Source organism: Hyperolius riggenbachi, chromosome 11 (genome assembly GCF_040937935.1).
Source record: "Hyperolius riggenbachi isolate aHypRig1 chromosome 11, aHypRig1.pri, whole genome shotgun sequence".
Lineage (NCBI taxonomy): Eukaryota > Metazoa > Chordata > Amphibia > Anura > Hyperoliidae > Hyperolius > Hyperolius riggenbachi.
Window position 1 is genome coordinate 215481016 of NC_090656.1, and position 21737 is coordinate 215502752.

Below are 21737 nucleotides of genomic sequence, written 5' to 3' on the forward strand. Positions count from 1 at the left end.
TGGCCAATCAACCCCCAAAAGTTCTACCTGGCGGGGGCGGAGTAAAAGGCACGCCGCTGATAACATTACCCTTGCTGCTGCTATGGGAGGCGTGGCCTTAGAGACGACAGAAAACATTAGCTTCTGTCATTGGCCCTGGGCGCAGAGGGGAGTGTGTGTAGGCGGGGTCACAGTGGGAGAGATGTAGCTACGAGAGCCGAGCGCTGCAACCCGAACTTCACAGTCACAGCTAGTGTGGTGCGCTCAGTGGGCGTGGTCAGAGCGGATGTTGGTGGGCGGGGCTTTGTACTGACAGAAGGAAGATGGCGCAGTGCAGGGAGACACGTGAGTGCTGTGTTATGCGGTGTGTAGTGAGACAGCGGTGATGTGTACAGCTGTGTGCTTGTGCATTCTTTCCACACATCATCAGCTGCTTAGTTTGGCGGGGCAGACTGGAAACCAGGCTTGTATTACTGCCTCCCTCAAATCCATGTGAAGCTGAGACCCCCTTCTAGGTGTGAGAGACCCCCATATGCAAACAGCAGCACATTGCCAGCACCTCCTGCGTCTCCTTGCCTAGAGGTTGCCTTCTTACATGTACAGCTAAATTTGGTTAAGGTGGCCATACACTTATGCTGGGAATACACGGTTCGTTTTTGCCTTCGTTTAAACCTTCGATTCGTTCGGTAAACGAATCGAGTGTTGAAAACGTATGTGAAAATAGTCATAATCTCATTATAGTTTCGATTAATAGACCCCAAAAACGAACGACTAGTGATCGAACATGTTTGATATTATCTCTCTTTATCCATCTAATCGAGCCATTGGTAGGCTTGATGGCTGTTCAGATCGATTATACATTCGTTTATGCTAGTCCGTCCCTGTAAAAAGGGATTTTCGTTTCGTTTCTTTGCAGCCTTCGATCATTGGAAAAACGAAACCATCAGAATCGGAAAAAAAAACTAAACCGTGGGTGGTGATATTAACCGTATGACTGATTATTTCGGGATCGAAAAGGACAAAAGGCACAATCGAAACGAAGGTTTAAACGAAGGCAAAAACGAACCGTGTATTCCCAGCATTAAAGCTGCAGTGGCCTATTTCTTGAAAAATGGCCTGGTCTTTACCCCCTACAGGCACTCCGGTCCTCAAGTGGTTAAGTGGTTTAACACTCCGGTCCTCAAGTGGTTAAGCAATACCAGTTGCCTGGCTACCCTGCTGATCCTCTGCCTCTAAAGGCTCATACACACATCAGACTATAGTCTTTGGAAAATGAAAGATCACAGACCAATCTTACCACCCTTCATGTAGTATGAGAGCCATACTCTACCAGTCTTTTCTATGGAGCTGAACTCCCCATCAGAAAAAAATCTTTGCAAGATGCTGCACACACAGATGATGTACAGACATAAAAGATCAGTATCTGCAAAAGATCTGTTCTTCCCAAAATCCATTCCTGCAAATTGCAATGATAGTCTATGAGATCTGCAGATCATCATACACACATGATTTAACTGACATTCATCTGCAGATCAAGCAATCATCTGCAGATCTGAAAATCCATCCTGGTGGATCTGATCTGCAGATGAATGTCAGTTAAATCATGTGTGTATGATGATCTGCAGATCTCATAGACTATCATTGCAATTTGCAGGAATGGATTTTTGGCAGGAACAGATCTTTTGCAGGAACTGATCTTTTGTGTCTGTACAGCATCTTTGTGTGCAGCATCTTGCAAAGATTTTTTTTCTGATGGGGAGTTCAGCTCCATAGAAAAGACTGTGTAGAGTATGGCTCTCATACTACATGAAGGGTGGTAAGATTGGTCTGTGATCTTTCATTTTCCAAAGACTATAGTCTTTGATATAGTTCATGTGTCAGTAATTAAAGGGATGAGTTAGCAACACTGGATGTTGCTCGCCTTGGAGTCCAAACGCTGCGTCTGTGTATCGGACTTTCTAAGACTATCACCCTAAAGGCTCATACACACATCAGACTATAGTCTTTTGAAAATGAAAGATCACAGACCAATCCAAAGACTATAGTTTCTTTGCAGCCTTCGATCATTGGAAAAACGAAACCATCAGAATCGGAAAAAAAAACTAAACCGTGGGTGGTGATATTAACCGTATGACTGATTATTTCGGGATCGAAAAGGACAAAAGGCACAATCGAAACGAAGGTTTAAACGAAGGCAAAAACGAACCGTGTATTCCCAGCATTATAGATCATTTGCAGCAGATTCGACCATCAGATAGATTTCTGGCAGATGCCTGTCAAGTCCAATCTGACAGGAATCTATCTGATGTGTGCCACATGCTAGGAACAAATTTTTGGAAATCGATCTAAATGCATTATTGGGCCATTATGCTGGGCATACATGGGGCAATTCTGCGGCGGAATCGAGGCTCAATGCCGGCGCGTCCCTGCTAGTCCACGCAGGCGCGTGGATCAATTCCCGCTCATCCCCCTGGGCAGTTCCTTATCAACCGCTCGTTTCTTCCATTGTCCGCCCGCGGGGATCGAGTGCGGAGTCAATCCACCGCGGTGATTGGACAGGTTGAATATTATCAATCGAGCCATCAGCGGCTCGATTGATAACCACTATTGCGCCGTGTATGCCCAGCATAAGATCCAATGCAACTCTATGGGCCATTGATCTGCTGCCGCAGCAGATCGACCTAGATTTTCCATCCTGTCAGATAGATCAAATCGGCGGCAAATCGATCGAATGGGGAATTTGATAGAGTTGATTTCTGATCGATTCTATAGAATCGATCGATGGCTGAAATCGACCAATGTATGGGCCCCTTTAGAGACGTGCAAAAATGAGACTTTCAGTGAATGCTTGGAATTAACAGGGTTGAAATGTAGCTTTGCATCGTATTAATCAAATGTTTTTATTGATTTATATAGTGCCAACATATTCTGTAGCACTGTACAAAACATGGGGTACATAATACAGACAATGGTGTACATACGCCAATATACAAAATACAGAATTGAGGGGGTTAACTGATGCAGGTGGGGGGTTAATTTACCTATGCTGCTTATAGCTGATGCGCTCCACCCATGCTCCGCGTAACTCCACTGTTTTCTCCTTCTGGGTCTGCAGGAGGAAGTAGTGGAGTTACGTAGACCGTGAGTGGAACGTGGCAGCATAGGTCCAGCGCTGCGTAATATGTTGGCGCTTTATAAATACAATAAATAAATAGGTAAGTTAACCTCACCCCTGCTACGGGCAGCGCTAGCTAATTCAAATTTCGATTATGAGTAGCTATGGACTCGTAGCTTTTCCTAATGCCCAACACTAGTGGTTTCCTCCTGCTGCACACTGACATGCCAGGTACCAAGCTCTGATTGGACCCTAAGCTGTGTGTTACTCCTGTTGTTTATTGCCTGAAGAAGCGGGATTGTGCCTGCGAAACGCGTTGCCAATTGTTCTAGGAGTATGTGAATAAATGACTTTTCTACTGAAATCGACAGTTTTGTGTCTGTTTTGGGTTGGCTGGTCCACCGCCGCCTCCCGAAGGTTTTAAGCGGTTTTTAGTGAATTTTATCCTCCTGGCGCCTCTGTACATCTCTACAATTTAAGGGCTCTTTTCCACTATGAAATGCGATCACGATTGCGATCGCGATTCCGATCGCGATCGCGTTTCAATTTCCACCATGCGATTGCGCTACTATACTCATTATAGTCCAGCTCAATCGCATACAAAACGCGGCAGGACGACGATTGCGTTTTGACCAAAATCGCATCGCAATCGGATCACACTAATGTAAATTGCTGCTGCAGTTTCCATTAGTTTAATGTACCTTGCGATTTGCGACCAGAAGCAAATCGCAAATCGCAGGCTAGTGGAAAAAGGCCCTAAGGTGTTTGGAGGAGTGATACTTTGTATTATGTGCCCTGATCTTGTTGGTGAGCACAGATGATTGATGAGACATACATTTTCCGGGTGTGCATGCAGCTACACAAGCTCTGTAGCGAATTCGTTTTTTGTTCCCTTGACTTTCCAGCTACATTCTAGTTCCGTAGAAACCTAAAATATTTGCATCTCACCGATAATCCATATGGGTGAGTCAACAGGATGCCCAAGCAGCACGGGGTGACCCAGAACCACTAGGAAAGTATAGGGGACTAAAGGAGACAGAAAAAGCAAAGCAATGCTCAGTGTAATTGGCCTTCTTAACCCTCCTGGCGGTCTAATGTTTACCTCCAGGAGGCAGCGCAGCAGTTTTTTTTTGTATTTTAAATCATGTAGCGAGCCTTCGGCGATCTCCGATCAGGAAATCCCGTTCAAAGAACGGGATTTCCTGGAGGGCTTCCCCCATCGCCATGGCGTCACCGACGTCTTTGGGAGTCACGATCCACCCCTCAGCGCTGCCTGGCACTGATTGGCCAGGCAGCGCACGGGGTCTTGGGGGGGGGGGGCGGAGCGGATAGCGGCGATCGGTGTGCTGACGCAGCTAGCAAAGTGCTAGCTGCGTTCAGCAAAAAAATAAAAAATAAGCAAATCGTCCCAGCAGGGCCTGAAAAAACCTCCTGCGCGGCTTTTACTGCCAGGAAGGTTAAAAGAAGGAATGTGTGATAATTCAGCTTTAATGTGGACCTGAACTCAGAACTTCCTCTCTGCTCTGAAAGATAAGCAACAGCATAATAACTTTTAAAGAAAATAATTTCTTTATTGCAGCTGATACAAATCCTGCAATAAATCTGCAGTGTGTCTACTTCCTGCTTTCATGGAAGCAGACATAGGCTTAACATCCTGTGTTTACAAATTTGCTGCTCTGCCGAGGCAGCCTGCTGACACAACTGACAGATCAAAATATAGTTTTGATTAGTTAAAGATTAAGGGGAATTAGACCTGCTACACTCTCTAAGTACATACAGGGTGCATTTCTATGTTTTCTTTCTGTCCTGTGCAAGAGTTCCGGTCCTCCTAAAGTGAGCAACTATGGTTTCCCACAATGCATCACTATTGAATATGCAAATTATCTCTGTATGCCCTATGGGTGAGTCTGGATCATCACCAACTGTTTTGGATGGACATCTAAATATGTATTGGTGTCACTGGTCTCCCCTTTAGCCATCCACCAGGACAGATCACGGCACTAGTATGGTTGAGGTGACTCAGCGAGAAAGTCCATAGGGAAATTTCGCTAATGTGATTGGGTGGACAGCACCCTCTCAAACGGCTAGGTTTCAGATAGGTTGTAGTAATAATAATACGCCCACACCTTACAGCCAATTAGAATGCTTCAAGTTGTAGACACTGCTGTGATTGGAGAACTGTTCCCTATGGTCTCTCTCGCATTCTAATTGACTGAACAGTGTGGTCGTAATATTTCTACAACCTACCTAAAACCTTGAAGTTTGAAAGAGTCCTGTCCACCCAATCACGTTTGCAAGATTTCCCTATAAACTGTCTCGCTGGGTCACCTCAATCATACAAGCTCTCAGATCACTTATTTATTCATTATTTATTGCATTGATAAAGTGCCAACATATTACACAGCGCTGGACATTAGTTTAGGTTACAGACAATATTTAGGGGTGACATACAGCAAAATGACAATACAGGAATACAAGAAAGACCAGATCATGCAGCACAGTATGAGTACAAGGTAATGCTTAGTCAGTCACTGGAGGGGAGCATGGAGATTAGGCAAGTTAGGTTCACTCAGATGCATAGCATGGGTTCACAGTAATGGAGGTGCATGATCAGGTAGGACACAAAAGGAGGAGGACCCTGCCCAAAGGCTTACAATCTAGAGGGGAGAGGTAAGGACACGAACGGTAGGGGACCAGAGTTCAGCTGTGGGTTTAGAGCACTTGTGAGGGGTAGTAGGCCAGAGTGAAAAGGTGAGTTTTTTTGAGGGCCTTCTTGAAGATGTTAAAGGAGGGTGCTGCCCTAATGGGTGGAGGTAGGGAGTTCCATAGTCAGTGTTGCCAACTCATCCCTTTAATTACTGACACATCTAAGTTATACAGGTTCTGGGGCTATTTGCACATATTCAGTGCCTTAACTGCATCTACCTAGCCGCAAAACCTGTATATTTCATGTGTCAGTAATTAAAGGGATGAGTTGGCAACACTGTCCATAGTGTTGGAGCAGCTCTTGAGAAGTCCTGGAGGCGTGCATGGGACTGAGTGAAGCGGGGGGCGGTCAGGCGAAGTTCATTTTACTTCATCCTATGTCTTTTTGTGTCCCATCGGGAATCTCCGCCCCATCTTCGTTGAGCAGTAGATGTTGTCAACTAACACATCTAAGTTTTATACAGGTTCTGGGGCTATTTACACATAATCAGTGCCTTAACTGCATCTACCTAGCCACAAAACCTGTGTAATTCATGTGTCAGTAATTGTCTCTAAATGGATTAAGAAAAGTAGCGGTAATCCTTCACAATGATTACTTTTTGATGTTGCCCAGCAGCCCCGCGATGCAAGCTGACATAGCACATCTTCAGCCGCTATAGCGGCAGAGTCCACAGCGGCTTCCGTACTGTCTTGCATACTTGCATCATCACATGACCCCGGCGCACGTGCGCCGGGGTCATGTGATGATGAAAGTAAACAAACCAGTACGGAAGCCGCTGTGGACTCTGCCGCTATAGCGGCTGAAGATGTGCTATGTCAGCTTGCATCGCGGGGCTGCTGGGCAACATCAAAAAGTAATCATTGTGGAGGATTACCACTGCTATTCTTAATCCACTTAGAGACATTGTGGATCGCGCTGCGGAGAACAATGAGGCAGACGGAAGATCAAAGGACAGGCATTGTGAAGACTACATCGGCTGCTCCAATGCCGCTTAGAAACAATGGGGATCGCACTGCTAGACACTCTAGGTAAGATTAAAGATCAAAGGCAGCTCCTATGCTGTTTAGGATCGTTGTGAATCACGCTGCTGCTGATACCACCACCTCATTAGGACAGCATGGACACCCAGACCGGACCCAGCAACTGCCACCCAGGCTGGTGAGATCTCATGTAATGCTATTGTATTTGTTGGTTATTGTAGCTGGGGTGGGGGTTGTGTAGTGTGGGGTTGTGTACTGTACTGTAGTGTAGGTAGTGTAGTGTTGTGTAGTGCAGTGTAGCTGGGGGGGCAGCAAGGGTTAGTGCAGTGCAGTTTAGTATAGTTTGTGGAGGCAGCAGGAGTTGTTAGTGTAGCCTAGCAGTGTAACTTAGACATCTTGGGGGGAGGAAAGGCCCATAAGACACTCCTGGACCATGGATGCACCCAGGTTTAGTATTTTTTTTTCCCTGGTTTTTGCCCTTTAAACCTAGGTGCGTCTTATAGTCCGGAGCGTCTTATAGTCCGAAAAATACGGTACATTGCAGTGCCAGAAAGGCACCGCAAGCATGGGGGATACCGGCATGTAGTCCGGGCCCCCCAAGTGGCATAGGACCGGTGCTGGAAGCATCCAGTCCTATTGCCAGTGTGATGAGAAACATCCGTTTCTCATTGCACAGCATGGCCGCATGCGAAGGGTCAGGATCCGGCCCGGGTCCGCAGCTGCACCAGGACGGACTGAAAAATAGCGCATGTTGGAAAAAAAAGCCGGACCGTCCCGGAGCTGCGTTCCCGGATCGGATCCGGATGGCGCACGAGTGTGAATGGATACATTGATTAACAATGTATCCATTCACCATCCGCTGTGTACTGAGCGTTCCGGGTCCGGGGAAGCCGGACCTGGAAACGCTAATGTGAACCGGGCCCTACTGTATTTTGATTGGTTAATTTACAAACTGCATAAATTTGCATCTACTTGAAATAAGTGTATACACCAGAAACAATCTGTAAAAACTGTAAGAAAATGTGAAAGTGTGTACCCAGCTTTACCCTTTGTGTTGTTAGGGTTGCCGAGCGACGACGATGATGATGCTCCAGAGTTGATAGACTGCGAGGACGATGAGGGGGATGACGCTTGGGAGGACTCGGACTCTGAGTTGAAGCAAGAAGTGTGTTGCCTCTTCTGTGAGAGGTAAGGTACCATGGAGCGAGTACAACTAGAGCGCTATAAAGCCACCTACCAAGAAAGACGGTGATAGTTATGGCCAGAGGCGTATCTAGAGGGGTTCAGGCATGGCTCATGCCATGGGCGCCACAGCACCATGGACACCATGTCTGCCCCTGTGCTGCACCCCATGCCTTCCTGTCACTCAGAACTCAGATCAATTCTGTTATCTGGAGAACATGGCTACTTAATTTATGTATGTAATGCTCACTTGACTTAGAGTAAAGAGGACAGAGAGGAAATAAAGATATTGCCAAAAAAGTAACTTCAGCAATATCCCGAGCCAAAAAACACAGGCAACCATAACACATGTACATGCGAGAGAGGATGCAGTTTTTAGAGGGGAAGGGGGCTCCGACCAGGGGGGGGGGGGGGGTGACCAATTTCAGTGTTTGCCATAGGCTCTAAATTAACCAGTTATGCCCCTGGTTATGGCTATGGTCTTCCTGTAAGAGATATATGCTTGTGTGAGCTATACTACATGTATTTGATTTACTAAGGCTTCAGTGATGTTCAGGGCCCATTTCCACTAGAGCGGTGCGATTCCGTTGCGGAACACGCAAAAACGAATTCACATGCAGATGCAAATTTGTATGCAAATTTTAACTAAAAAATGCGTTAAAATTCGCATCTGTTTGTAAGTATGCAAATTTAACCATGTCAGTGCCTGTGAGCTTTTACATTCATTTTAGGCGAAAACGTACGCAAATGCAGATGAAAAATTTGCATAACGAAAACGCATGCGTTTTCCTATTAATTACTTTACAGGCGAATCGCACACTAGCCTTGCGGTGTGCGAATTCTGATGGCTCTGCCGTGCAGATTTTTCCTGCACAGTCCACCACACAGAATTTCTGACAAGTGGAAACAGGCCCATTAATTTATATTGGTTATGCGAATCTGCATGCAGAAAACACACACAGATTTGCTCTAGTGGAAACGGCCCCTCAATAAAGACCTCAAGAGGGGTCCAGCAAGGCCTGGGATGGATGTATCAAAGTGGGAAGATACTTCTACCCTAGCATGGACTAGTGCAATTAGCATCAAAGGACCACTATCGCAAACAATATTAAAATTTACAATACATGTAAACACATACAAAAAGGAAGTATGTTTATTCCACATTAAAATGAGCCATTCATTACTGTTCTCCTATGTTGCTGTCACTTACAGTAAGTAGTAGAAATCTGACAGAACCGACAGGTTTTGGGTTAGTCCATCTCTCCATAGGGGATTCTCAGCAAGGCCTTTATTTTTTATAAAGACATCCTTGAAAAGGATTTATATAAAGATGCTGACCAGCTTTCCTGCTCGCTGCACACTTTTTTTAACAGTTGGACGAAGCAACTGCCATTCAGTAAGTGCTCTTGAAAATAAAGAAAACCCTGAGAATCCCCCATGAGGTGATGAACTAGTCTAAAATCTGTCGGTTCTGTCAGATTTTAACTGCCTACTTTTTTTTGCTGGAGTGGACCTTTTAGGCTGGTTTCACAGTGGGACGTTAGTGCAGCCTGTAACGCACCCCACCGCACAGCAATGAAAAATCAATGGGCTGTTCACAGTGCCCACGTTGCGTTACTTAGTAACGCTGCGCCATAACAGAACGTACTGCATGCAGTACTTTATAAGCGGCAGAGCCGCGTTAGACTGCCTGCACGTGCTCAGTAAAGTTGGGGAGGAGCGGAGAGCGGCCAGGCACATGGCTAATTAATATTCACTGCACTTAGTGACGTGCAGTGTTTACTTCCTGGAGCGGCCGCTCTGCGCGGCGATTAAACGGGCGGGACCACGTGATGCCCATGCGTCCAAGAGTACGCATCATGGCATCACGGACGCCAGAGTGAGCTGCACAACGCGGCTCACTCTGACGTCCACATCAGAGAGCCCCAGGCGTTGCGTTAGGGGCACGTTATGCGACCATAACGTCCCCTAAAACGCAACGTCCTGGTGTGAAACTAGCCTTAAGGTTTTAAATATTAGTGATTAGTAGGATGTCAAACCCAAATAAAGGAGAGCGCACATTGTGCTTGATGTATATGGTGTTTTCAAGTCCCAATAGGAAAAAAAAAAGTAAGCAGTTAAAATCTGACAGAACCGACAGGTTTTTGACTAGGTCATCTCCTCATTGGGGATTCTCAGGGTTTTCTTTCTTTTTAATTTTTTTTTTAAAGCATTTCCTGAAGGGCAGTTTAACTGCAATAATATGGTAAGATACCAGCCAGCTTCCCTACTCACATGGACATTATTTTGGCAGTTAGACGAAGCAACTGCCATTTAGGAAATGCTTTTAAAAACAAAGAAAACTGAGAATCCCCTATGGGGAGATGGACTAGTCCAAAACCTGTCCGCTCTGCTTACTTTTTTTTTTTTTGTGCCGGAGTGGTCCTTTAATGACAGGATATTTGTAAAATTGATAGGTAGTTTTTATAACCCCAAATTTCTAATGATTCCATTTACTTCCTGCATGTTTACCTTGTAATTACTCTATTATAATAATAATAATAATAATAATAGATAATATACGGTAATCTAAAATAAGCTATCATTGCCAGACTATTCTTGTGTGCCTACCCAGTAATGACAGATGATAATAATATACATTATAAACTGACACTGCTTGCGACAAGTTATAATACAGCCTAATTCATGGGGCTTTCCCAGATAATAATGTACAACATCATGGCCTCAATTCACTAAAATCATGCTGGAGAGAATAAGGCAAGAGAAAACTTGCCAAGGCACAGTGGGAGAGTTATCTTATCTCGCCATTCCTTAACCCTCCTGGCGGTTTGCTAAAAATCCGCCAGGGGGCAGCAAATCCGTTTTTTTTTCTTTTTTTCAGCGGCATCCCCCCAGCCCCTTCAAAGAACGGGATCTCCTGGAGGGCTTCCCCCGTCGCCATGGCGATTGGGTGGGATGACGTCATCGACGTCGTGACGTCATAGGGGACTCCGATCCACCCCACAGCGCTGCCTGGCACTGATTGGCCAGGCAGCGCACGGGGTCTGGGGGGGCGGCCGCGGCGCGACGAATAGCGGCGGATCGGCGGGTAGTGGCGGCGATCGCATTGCACACGCAGCTAGCAAAGTGCTAGCTGCGTGTAGCAAAAAAAAAATTATGCAAATCGGCCCAGCGGGGCCTGAGCGGTGCCTTCCGGCGGCATAGCCCGTGCTCAGCACGGGCTTACCGCCAGGGAGGTTAAGTTACTTCCTCTGTAGTTAACTTACCTCCTCTGTAGTTATTTTCAGTTGATTAACAGCCTGTCTTTAACGTTAGAATTCTAGAGTTATTTTAAGGATTGAAGAGTTAACTTTAGGTTTGCCTGAGGTAAAATGTTTCCTGAATACTGCATGCCTTATCACCATGGTGATAAATCTAGAAATGTTATTAAAGACAGGAGATGAGCTTAATGAATTGAGGCCAATGTGTCCTGTAATAGCAACACAGCATCCCTAGGTGCTTCAAAAGGGGTGTGTCCAGGACCTGCCCAGTGCGCTTTGTGCTGTACAGGTCCCCATATGGGAAGTAAAGTAACCAAGAGGTCACATAACTGTCACCTTTAGTGCAAGTTAAAAATACAAGTTTAAAACATGCATTTCAAGAGTTAAAGGACCACTGCAGCGAAAAAAGTAAGCAGATAATATTTGACTGACCCTACAGGGTTTGGACTAGTCCATCTCCTTATGGGGGATTCTCAGGGGTTTCTTTGTTTTTAAAAGCATTTCCTGAACAGCAGTTGCTTAGTCTATCTGCAGTTAGGGAGGCTGGCTGGTATCGTACTATCTTGACAGTTAGACTTGGCAACTGCCATTCTGGAAGTACTTTTTTTTTTTTTTTTAATACTTTTGAGAAGCCCTGAGAACCCTCTGATTTCTCTGATGTTCATCCTTGCTCTAGAAATGATCATAGCTGATCAGACCAGAAGATGGACATGACAGGTCAGCAAATGTGATTTGCTAATTCCCTGTATTTGTATGTTACGCAGGATATTCTGCTCCCCGGAGGACACCTATGATCACTGCCGGTCCCAGCATCATTTCTGCATCAGACAGTTCATTGCTGCACATGGTATGCACTCGTAATATAATAGAACATACAATTATTCACCGATTCATTCTAATAATTGTGACATTTGTTGCTTGTTGGAGTAACAGGCATCTTTAGGGCTTGTTCACACTAAGGGCGCTTTCGGGATTTTTTTAAGCGCCCACGATTTCGAAAATCGCCCTAAAAGCGCTTGTGCAATGATTCCCTATAAAAGTGTTCACATATGAGCCGTTCGATTACGATCCGCTCACCAAAGCGCTGCCTGTACCATTTTCAGGGCGATTTGCCTATAATGGCAGGTATAGGGAAATCGCGTTTGTATAGTGATTTCCAGAGCGCTTTTAAGAATAAATACATTGTATTTATTCTTTTCCGGGTCAAAGCGTTCACTTCCTGACTGATGTCAGGAAGTGAAAAAACAATTCGCTCTGCAAAAGATCTGTACAAAAAAAAAAAAAACTACCGCGGAGGTAAGCGCTGGCAGGCGCTAAAAAAATTGGCTGGCGTCAGCGATTGCGATTTATGATGTGAACAAGGTCTTACTTCTCTCCCACAGCCAAGACCTGCTGCTGTTTTTTCTGCCTACATGACATCTCCTGTTTTGCTGGTAATGTCAGCACTATGCCCAAAACAGGGAGAATTCATACCATGTCAGTGTATGCATAGTTTTTATTTTTTTCCTTTAGTTTACACCTCCTACCACATACAATTCAAAAATCATGTTTGAAATTAACATCTCCAAAACTACATTTTCTTTTGTGCATAATGTAATCCCAACTACTGGGAAAGTGGGACTGAATTCAGCTCTTTCCAGTCCTTCTCTCCTTTGCTTGCTGTTTATCACAGCTCTGTTCACTGACCAGTTTATGTCTATAAGGGAAGCCAAGGTAAGAGGGAACCAGAGGTGAGAGGGATATGGAGCCTGACATATTTATTTCCTTTTAAATAATGCACATTGCCTGGCTGTCCTGCTGATCTTCTGCCTGTAATACGTAAAGCCACAGACCCAAGCAAGCATGTAGCAGATCAGGTGTCTATTACAAATCTGACAAGATTAGCTGCATGCTTGTTTCAGGTGTGTGATTTAGACCCTACTGACCAGAAAGATCAACAGGACTGCCAGGCAACTGGTATTGTTTAAAAGGAAATAAATATGGCATCTTCTATAGGTCTCACACCTCAGGTTCCTTTTAAGATACCGTATTTTTCTGACCATAGTACGTGCTGGACCTTAAGATGCACCTAGGTTTAGAGGACAAATATCAGTAAAAAAAATATATACTAAACCTGGTGTGGCCCTAGTGCAGGAGCCATATTATTGTCCCCCCCCTTGTACCTCATGTCCCCCTAGTACCTCTTGTGTGTCCTGTGTCATCTTGTGTCCCCTTCTGTCCCTCTGTGCCTCCATCTGTCCCTCTGTCCCCTTCTGTCTCCTTCTGTCCCTCTATGTCCTCTTCTGTGTCCCCTTCTGTCCCTCTGTGTCCCCTTCTGTCCCTCTGTGTCTCCTTCTGTCCCTCTGTGTCTCCTTCTGTCCCACTGTGTCTCCTTCTGTCCCTCTGTGTCCCCTTCTGTGTCTTCTGTCCCTCTGCGTCTCCTTCTGTCCCTCTGTGTCCCCTTCTGTGTCTCCTTCTTTCACTCTGTGTCTCCTTCTATCCCGCTGTGTCCCCTTCTGTGTCTCCTTCTGTCCCTCTGTGTCTCCTTCTGTCCCTCTGTGTCTCCTTCTGTCCCTCTGTGTCTCCTTCTATCCCTCTGTGTCCCCTTCTGTGTCTCCTTCTGTCTTCCTGTGTTTCCTTCTGTCCCTTTTATGTCCCCCTCTTTGGCTTCAATCAGAATCAGATTGATTCAAGCATTACCGCATTCGGTAATGCTGAAAACAGCTGACTTTACGGAGCACGAAAATGTTAATTCATCAAAGCTGTTACCGCATGAAAAGCTAAAATTACAGAGCAATGAGATAAATTACTGACTTGTGCTCAACACATGTCAGCAAATGTCAGTAAATGTCAATTCATCAAGGTTACAGCATTCGCTAACACATTCGGTGATTACCTCCAGCTCTCCTCTGTCAGTAACAAGCTTCCAATGCCTTCCTGTGTATGTCCTCATGATTGACAGGAGCAGGCAGCCAATAGAAACAGCCCCTGTTCTCCTGCAAGTGCCCCTGGTAGGTCACACAGGCTTCTCCAGTGAAACAAGCTTCCAGACCCCCCAGGCAGTGAGCAGAGAGAATGGGACAAAAGATATTTTACAGGTACCCTTTGGTGGTGTAACCCTTTGAGTCCCTGTTTGAAACTGTAAAGTTGCTAGTGGTGAAATAAACAAGCATGGCATGTGTAATGTCTCCAGGAAGTTCATCTAAGTTGTGGCAATTAAATGAAATGTTAAGAAAGACTGATGGACAGATTCAGAGCAGCAGAGGCAGTATAACAAACAGTAAATATAACACATGTTTACATCTAAAGGGATGTCCGGGATGCCTTCTATTGTAAATGCCTCACAGCAGCTTGTAACAACACAGAGACATTCCAAGCTGCTCTGCACTGCTCTGCTGTTATCCAACAGCCTTTGATGAATTGAAGCCCTAGTAGTTCGGTAACTTTCCGAACATCTACCACATGTGTGAAAATATTGATGAATTGGCACACACAAGTGTAAAATACCGAATGCGGTATTTTAACGGCTGGGATTTTGTTATCAAACAGCATTTGATGAATTGAAGCCTTTGTCTCCTTCTTTCCCTCTGTGTCTCCTGCTTTCCCTCTGTGTCTCCTGCTTTCCCTCTGTGTCTCTTTCTGTCCCTCTGTGTGTCTTTCTGTCCCTCTGTGTCTCCTTCTGTCCCTCTGTGTCCTCCTCTGTGTCTCCTTCTGTCCCTCTGTGTCTCCTTCTGTCCCTCTGTGTCCTCCTCTGTGTCTCCTTCTGTCCCTCTGTGTCTCCTTCAGTCCCTCTGTGTCCTCCTCTGTGTCTCCTTCTGTCCCTCTGTGTCTCCTTCTGTCCCTCTGTGTCTCCTTCAGTCCCTCTGTGTCCTCCTCTGTGTCTCCTTCTGTCCCTCTGTGTCTCCTTCTGTCCCTCTGTGTCTCCTTCAGTCCCTCTGTGTCCTCCTCTGTGTCTCCTTCTGTCCCTCTGTGTCTCCTTCAGTCCCTCTGTGTCCTCCTCTGTGTCTCCTTCAGTCCCTCTGTGTCTCCTTCTGTCCCTCTGTGTCCTCCTCTGTGTCTCCTTCTGTCCCTCTGTGCCTCCTTCTGTCCCTCTGTGTCCTCCTCTGTGTCTCCTTCTATCCCTCTGTGCCTCCTTCGGTCCCTCTGTCTCACCTTAGGTCCCTCTTTGTCCACTTCCATGCCTCTGTGTCCCCAGGCGGTATCGGGCAGGCTGGCTGTGGCTTGCAGAAGATTCCCTCTGTGTCCCTGGGCGGCATCAGGAAGGCTGGCTGTGACTTTACTAAACAAGTTCAGTGATTGGTCCAATGACAGCGCTGTGGTCCCACCCGAAAGACTGTCGACACAAGTAAGAAAGAGAGTAGCTGTGATTGACAGGGCTGCACACCACTCAGCAGCAGCCCTGTTGGGAGCCTCTATGCTCCGGCTCTTTCTTCCCCAAGCCTTAGCCAGCCTTCCCGATGCCACCTGGGGATACGGAGGGATGGAGGGGGACACAGAGGGACCTAAGGGGACACAGAGGGATGGAAGGGGACAAAGTAAAATGCAGATCGCCATCACGGTTTGCGCAACCGCGATCGCTATGGGTAAGGTGCATTTGTTGTGGGGGGATAAAAGTGCATCTTACGGTCCAAAAAATACGGTACTTAGGGCTCATTCACACTAGTCAATGAGATTAAATGCATGAATAAAAACTCATGAATAGGTGTGAATGGGTTTTCATGCATTTCCATGAGTTTTACTGCATTGCCAAATCACAGTGAAGTGACGCAGAGGGAAAAGAAACCATCCGATTCAGCTGGGCTCATCTTCATAATCCATGCGCTGAAACTCACATAGCATACATTTCCAGGAGTTTTAATCACTCTCGGGGTGTTAGAATGCACTGCTCAGCAACTCACTGGTTTAGTGTGAATGATAAAATGAAAGTCTCTGGATTTTTACGTTCTCTTGTAAAACTCACACTATGTGCAGTGAGTTAAAACTCGCTACAACTCAGTCAGTGTAAATGAGCCCTAAAGGATTCATCATTATACCTCTGCCACATCAGTGCCAGGTTAGAAGGGACTGGTGGAGGTGGGGGGGGGGGGGGGTCTGTCCTGGGAAGGTGAGTATGCAGTGCTCTCCCCTAGAATTGAACACTCTTTTCCCTTATGGGCTTGATTCACAAAGCGGTGCTAACTGTTAGCACGCCTGTGAAAACCCCCTTAGCACGTCTAAACAAGCTTTTTCGTATTAAAATTTTACGCGCGCACTGCACAGAGCGCAGGGCGCTCCGCGCGAAGTGCCCATTAAAGCTTATGGGACTTAGCACGCGCATAGGACTTTGCGCGCGCAAAACTTTGATTGAGAAATCTGGTGCTAACCTACTTAGCACCCTGGTTAGCACGTCTAAAGACTTTAGACGTGCTAAGTAGGTTAGCACCGCTTTGTGAATCAAGCCCAATGTGTGAAATTCCGCTTCACTCTTATTCTGGAGAACGGTATGTTTGTGTCAGAATATTGTGGCTAGGAAGTGGACTCCTATTCTTTACCAAACTTATTATTGTTTCTTTCAGGTCTGGACTTTTATGGATACATAAAATTCATTAACTATGTCAGATCTACGGTAAGTATATTTGCACCACCAGGGCTTGGGTAAATGGGCTTATGACTTCAACTCGGTGGCCCTTGATCAATTTGAAAACTTTGGAGAAAAAATGAATTGAATAAAGGCCAGGGGATCCTAGGCCCATTCACACTGGGGCTATTTGCGGGCATTTGCCAGCAATCGCTAGCGCTTTGAAAAGTGTTATTAAAAGTACACGGAAATGATCTCACTGCAGCGATTCGTGATTGGCGGTAAACAAAAATGCGGTGCATGCAGCATTTTTTTGCGACCTTAGAGCAACCAGGAGTGACCTGTCAAAAAAGCGTGTCGTGATCGCTCAAGACGCAAAATTGTCCAGTAAAAAATACGCCAAAAAAAATCCCTGTTGCAAAACACTATCGATTTTGCTAGCATTTTGCAATCCCCAGTGTGAATGGGCCCTTAGTAAAATGTAGACCTGTTGCAATAGGCTGTTGGCACTCAGTCTAGCCACGCTGAAAGCCCTGCAGTGTTATTTCTGGCTCTGGGGATAACTTGCCCATGTGACAGTGTCTGTTGTATTGTTGTTCTGCAGAGCTGCACAGCAGAAAGTCTGCAGAATGTTGGCGCCTCCCAGCCCTGGGACAGGGAGGAGTTCTTTAAACCGGTCCGCCAGGATGATTTGCTCCTGCAGTATGGTGAGTGTGTGAGGGCTTGTTTCCACTAAATGTAAACTTCTGTGCTTTCACTCTGACACCAGGGGGTTGATTCACTCCAACAAATAGCATGCCTTGTCAGAGTTAACTTGCCTTGTCAGAGTTAACTTGCCTTGTCAGAGTTAGCACGCCTTGTCAGAGTTAGCATGCCTTGTCAGAGTTAGCACGCCTTGTCAGAGTTAGCACGCCTTGTCAGAGTTAGCACGCCTTGTCAGAGTTGGCACGCCTTGTCAGAGTTAGCACGCCTTGTCAGAGTTAGCACGCCTTGTCAGAGTTAGCACGCCTTGTCAGTTAGCATACCTTATCAGAGTAGCATAGGGAGCACTATGAACTTTTGCCTGCTAATTGGCAGTGACAAAAGCTCCTCTTGTCCTGCCCTGAGTCCCTGCAGGTCCAATCATTTTAAAGGTCATTATCCCCGCACTTTGATTGGGCCAGTAAGCTGCCTGTAACTTGACAGGACACTTAACAGGCAGCCTATTGGGATAATCAAAGTGCGGGGTTAATGTCCTTTAAAGTAATAGGTCCCCAGGGGCTCAGGGCAGGACGAGTGGAGCTCTTGTTATTGCCAATTAGCAGACATAAGGTTGTAGTGCTCCTGGTGCTACTCTGATAAGACATGTTAATTCTGATAAGGCACACTATTTCTTATAGTGAATCAACCCAGGTATATTTTCTGCTCACTTGGGGAGCACTCAACATACAGACATTCCGCAGAGCTGCACCTGCCAGCATTAAAATGTCGCCACTTGTGATAAATTTTAAGGATATAAATCGGTGAGAGGAGGAAAGATTCTACAGTGACTAAACACTGACTAAATTATTTCTGAATTGATATTGAAAAAAATTGTCAATTATATTCATTAAGTTATATTCAGTACAATATCAACTCAAGAGTATAGTGTGAATTTGATTTAATGATATAATTCTGATTAATGAATTAGTATTTACAAATTTTAGCACAGGTGTTCTTTCACATGAGAGGGAGTCCTCCTGTTTTCTTCTCCTTGCAGTGGGTTTGCATTGTGGTCGACCCACAATCTCTCTCTGCGTGTTTGGTGAGCCATGCGCCACTATTCAGCCAAGCATTCTTCGAGCCCGAGTTGCCTACGCAGTAGAGTGGACCCGATTAGGCCCAGCAATTTCTGCTGGAGCCCATTGGAATGCCGCTATTGCGTCTGTGAAGGAGCACGGAAGGTAAATATTTCAGCTGCTACTGCGCCACAACCAACAAGGTTGTTGGCTGATGTTTCGGGAGTGGCCAGCGATGGATTCCAGAGGGTGAAGAGGACAGGGTAAGCCTCATTAGGATCTAGAACAGGGGTAGGGAACCTATGGCTCGGAGCCAGATGTGGGTCTTTTGATGGCTGCCTCTGTCTCGCAGATTAATCAGTAGAGATTGATTCACTAAGCTACACTGCTCAAGCAGCGCAGCTTAGTGTGGCAGCGCAAGTAACCTTTTCAAAGTAGGCACACTACTGCTGTACCTTACTCACGCTACCCCAAAAACGGCCGCTCCAATTGTACTTGTATTTAGTTTGAAACTTGTATGGCTCTCACGGAATTACTTTTTAAAATATTTGGCGTTCATGGCTCTCTCAGCCACAAAGGTTCCTGACTTCTGATCTAGAGGCTCGTCCTCCCGACGTAATTACCCCCCAGGGGAGCGGCTATTACAGATGTGGAGGCTGCCATATTTACTGTGTTTCCCTTTAAGCAATACCAGTTGCCTGGCTGTCCTGCTGATCCTCTGCCTATAATACATTTAGCCATAGACCCTGAACAAGCATATGCAGATCAGGGGCTTGATTCACAAAGCGGCGCTAAGTGTTAGCGTCGCAGGGAAAAGCTCCATTAGCGCATGTAAAGTAGCTTTGCGCGCACTAATAGTTGTGCAAAGCTACACTGCGGCGGAAACGGTGCACTTTGTGCAAAGTGCGGTGCGCTGATAACGTTGCATGCGGTGCAACGAAAACGGCGCATATGGTGCCCCTTTAACATTGCACCAGTGTACCCTAAAGGTCGCAGCGTCTGGCGCATTGGTGCGACGTTAAAGGGGCGCCATTTTCGTCGGACCACATGCAACGTTTTGCGCGCACCAGTGCGACATTATCGCCGCATCACGCGACGTTTTTTCGCCGCACAAAGTCGTTTGCGCTGCAGTTTGGATGTCTTAACCTTTAAGACGTCCAAACTGCCATATCGCCGCTTTGTGAATCGAGCCCCTGGTGTTTCTGACATTATTGTCCGATCTGACAAGATTAGCCACATGCTTGTTTCTGGTGTTATTCATACAAAGAGATCAGCAGGGGTGCCAGGCAACTGGTATTGTTTAAAAGGAAATAAATAGCCTCCTTACTTTTCTCAATTCAGTTGTTCTTTAAGGACTTGATCAGTGCAGTAATGTAGCTTCTGTTCAGCATTTTGGTAACTGGCTGTTTTCGCTTGCAGATGTGGAGGACACTGAGTGCGACGGCGCTGGGGCAGAAATGGCGAGCACAAACAGCGAGGTATTGCTGCAGGATCGGCTGAAGGCAGTGGAAAGCCGAGCACAGGCAGCAGAAGCAGGGCTAGCTAACGTACTTGAAGAGTTTCAGAAAATGAGGTAAGGGGCCGGGCAGAGCTGCCAAGATTAGTGGCGAGGCAGAGCTGCCAAGATTAGTGGCGAGGCAGAGCTGCCAAGATTAGTGGCGAGGCAGAGCTGCCAAGATTAGTGGCGAGGCAGAGCTGCCAAGATTAGTGGCGAGGCAGAGCTGCCAAGATTAGTGGCGAGGCAGAGCTGCCAAGATTAGTGGCGAGGCAGAGCTGCCAAGATTAGTGGCGAGGCAGAGCTGCCAAGATTAGTGGCGAGGCAGAGCTGCCAAGATTAGTGGCTGGGTGCAGCTGTCCAGGTTAGTGGCCGGCCGCCGCTTTCCAGGTTAGTGGCCGGCCGCCGCTTTCCAGGTTAGTGGCCGGCCGCCGCTTTCCAGGTTAGTGGCCGGCCGCCGCTTTCCAGGTTAGTGGCCGGCCGCCGCTTTCCAGGTTAGTGGCCGGCCGCCGCTCTCCAGGTTAGTGGCCGGCCGCCGCTTTCCAGGTTAGTGGCCGGCCGCCGCTGTCCAGATTAGTGGCTGGCCGCCGCTGTCCAGGTTAGTGGGCGGCCGCCGCTGTCCAGATTAGTGGCTGGGTGCATTTGCCCAGATTAAGGGCTGGGTGCATTTGCCCAGATTATGGCCGGGCGCCGCTGTCCAGATTAGTGGATTCGAATCCCGGCTCACTACTAAACCTGGTGTGTCCATAGTCTAGGAACGTTTTGTAGATGTTCTCCCCCAATCAATGTTCTCCTGTGTCTCCATGTGTCCTCCTGTTTCCACTTCTTTCTGCCATATGTCCCCTTCTGTCGCTCTGTGTCCTTTTTTGCTCCATCTGTGTGTTCCCTTCTGCCCCTTATGTCCCCTCTGTGTCCCCTCCTCTTACCTCTGTGTCCCCTCCTGTTTCCCCCCCCCCCTCCCCTTGCATGTCTCCTCCTGCCCCTCGTGTGGTCCTCCTGGCCCCCCGCATCTCTCCTCCTGCCTTCCTGTATCCCCTTCTGACCCCCCCCCCCCCCCCACACACACACACACACACACACACACACACACCTCTCCTCTTCTTACCTGTGTAGAAATAATTAGTGGCAGAGCTGGTCAGCTCCCCTAATCCATGATTCCAACAGTGATCAGCAGACCGCTCATCTTCCGCTTGGCTCCCCTAGTGAAGACTTCTGGTGATCGTGTCATCAACAGAAGCCTTCACTAGGGGCAAGTCGTGCGGAAGAGGAGAGGTCTGCAGATCGCCTCTGGAATCATGGGTGAGGCAAGTCGCTCCTCTGCTAATTATTTTTGAACAGGAGAGAGGTTATAGAAGGGAGAAAACAGCAGAGAAAGGGTGAAACCTAATGACGCTATTCAGGGTAATAAGAAAGTTAATACTGTAATCAATGTTTTCCCTAATTTCGTAATATTATTAGTTAGCAATTCAAAATGGTTAATAAGATACTAATGGTTTTGAGCTGATACAAATTTTATGTTAAATTTATGCACCTCGGCTTTGCACTTTACTTGTCAGTATTAGAAAACAATTGCTGTCTGCATCACATATTTTATTAATTTTCCTTACACTGCAATAGTCCATCAAATAAGGAATCATTCGGTAATTCATTCTGTAAGGGCCCATTCACACTTAAAAGCGCAAAACAGTAGCGCTTAGTGCTACTGTTTTGCGTAGGTGACTTTACT

The 21737-nt window shown here is 46.5% G+C and overlaps 1 protein-coding gene across 1 annotated transcript in view; it reads left to right on the plus strand.

The window, feature by feature from the left end:
* Positions 1 to 227: 227 nt before the first annotated feature.
* Positions 228 to 21737, plus strand: part of PRMT3 (protein arginine methyltransferase 3) — a 186546-nt gene continuing 165036 nt past the window's right edge. Inside the window, exons 1-6 of the mRNA XM_068261584.1 lie at positions 228 to 324; positions 7843 to 7969; positions 11988 to 12070; positions 16758 to 16807; positions 17364 to 17466; positions 19936 to 20089. Of these exons, the coding sequence (XP_068117685.1) occupies positions 303 to 324; positions 7843 to 7969; positions 11988 to 12070; positions 16758 to 16807; positions 17364 to 17466; positions 19936 to 20089 (539 nt within the window). The 5' untranslated portion in view covers positions 228 to 302. The remainder of the gene's footprint in view (positions 325 to 7842; positions 7970 to 11987; positions 12071 to 16757; positions 16808 to 17363; positions 17467 to 19935; positions 20090 to 21737) is intronic.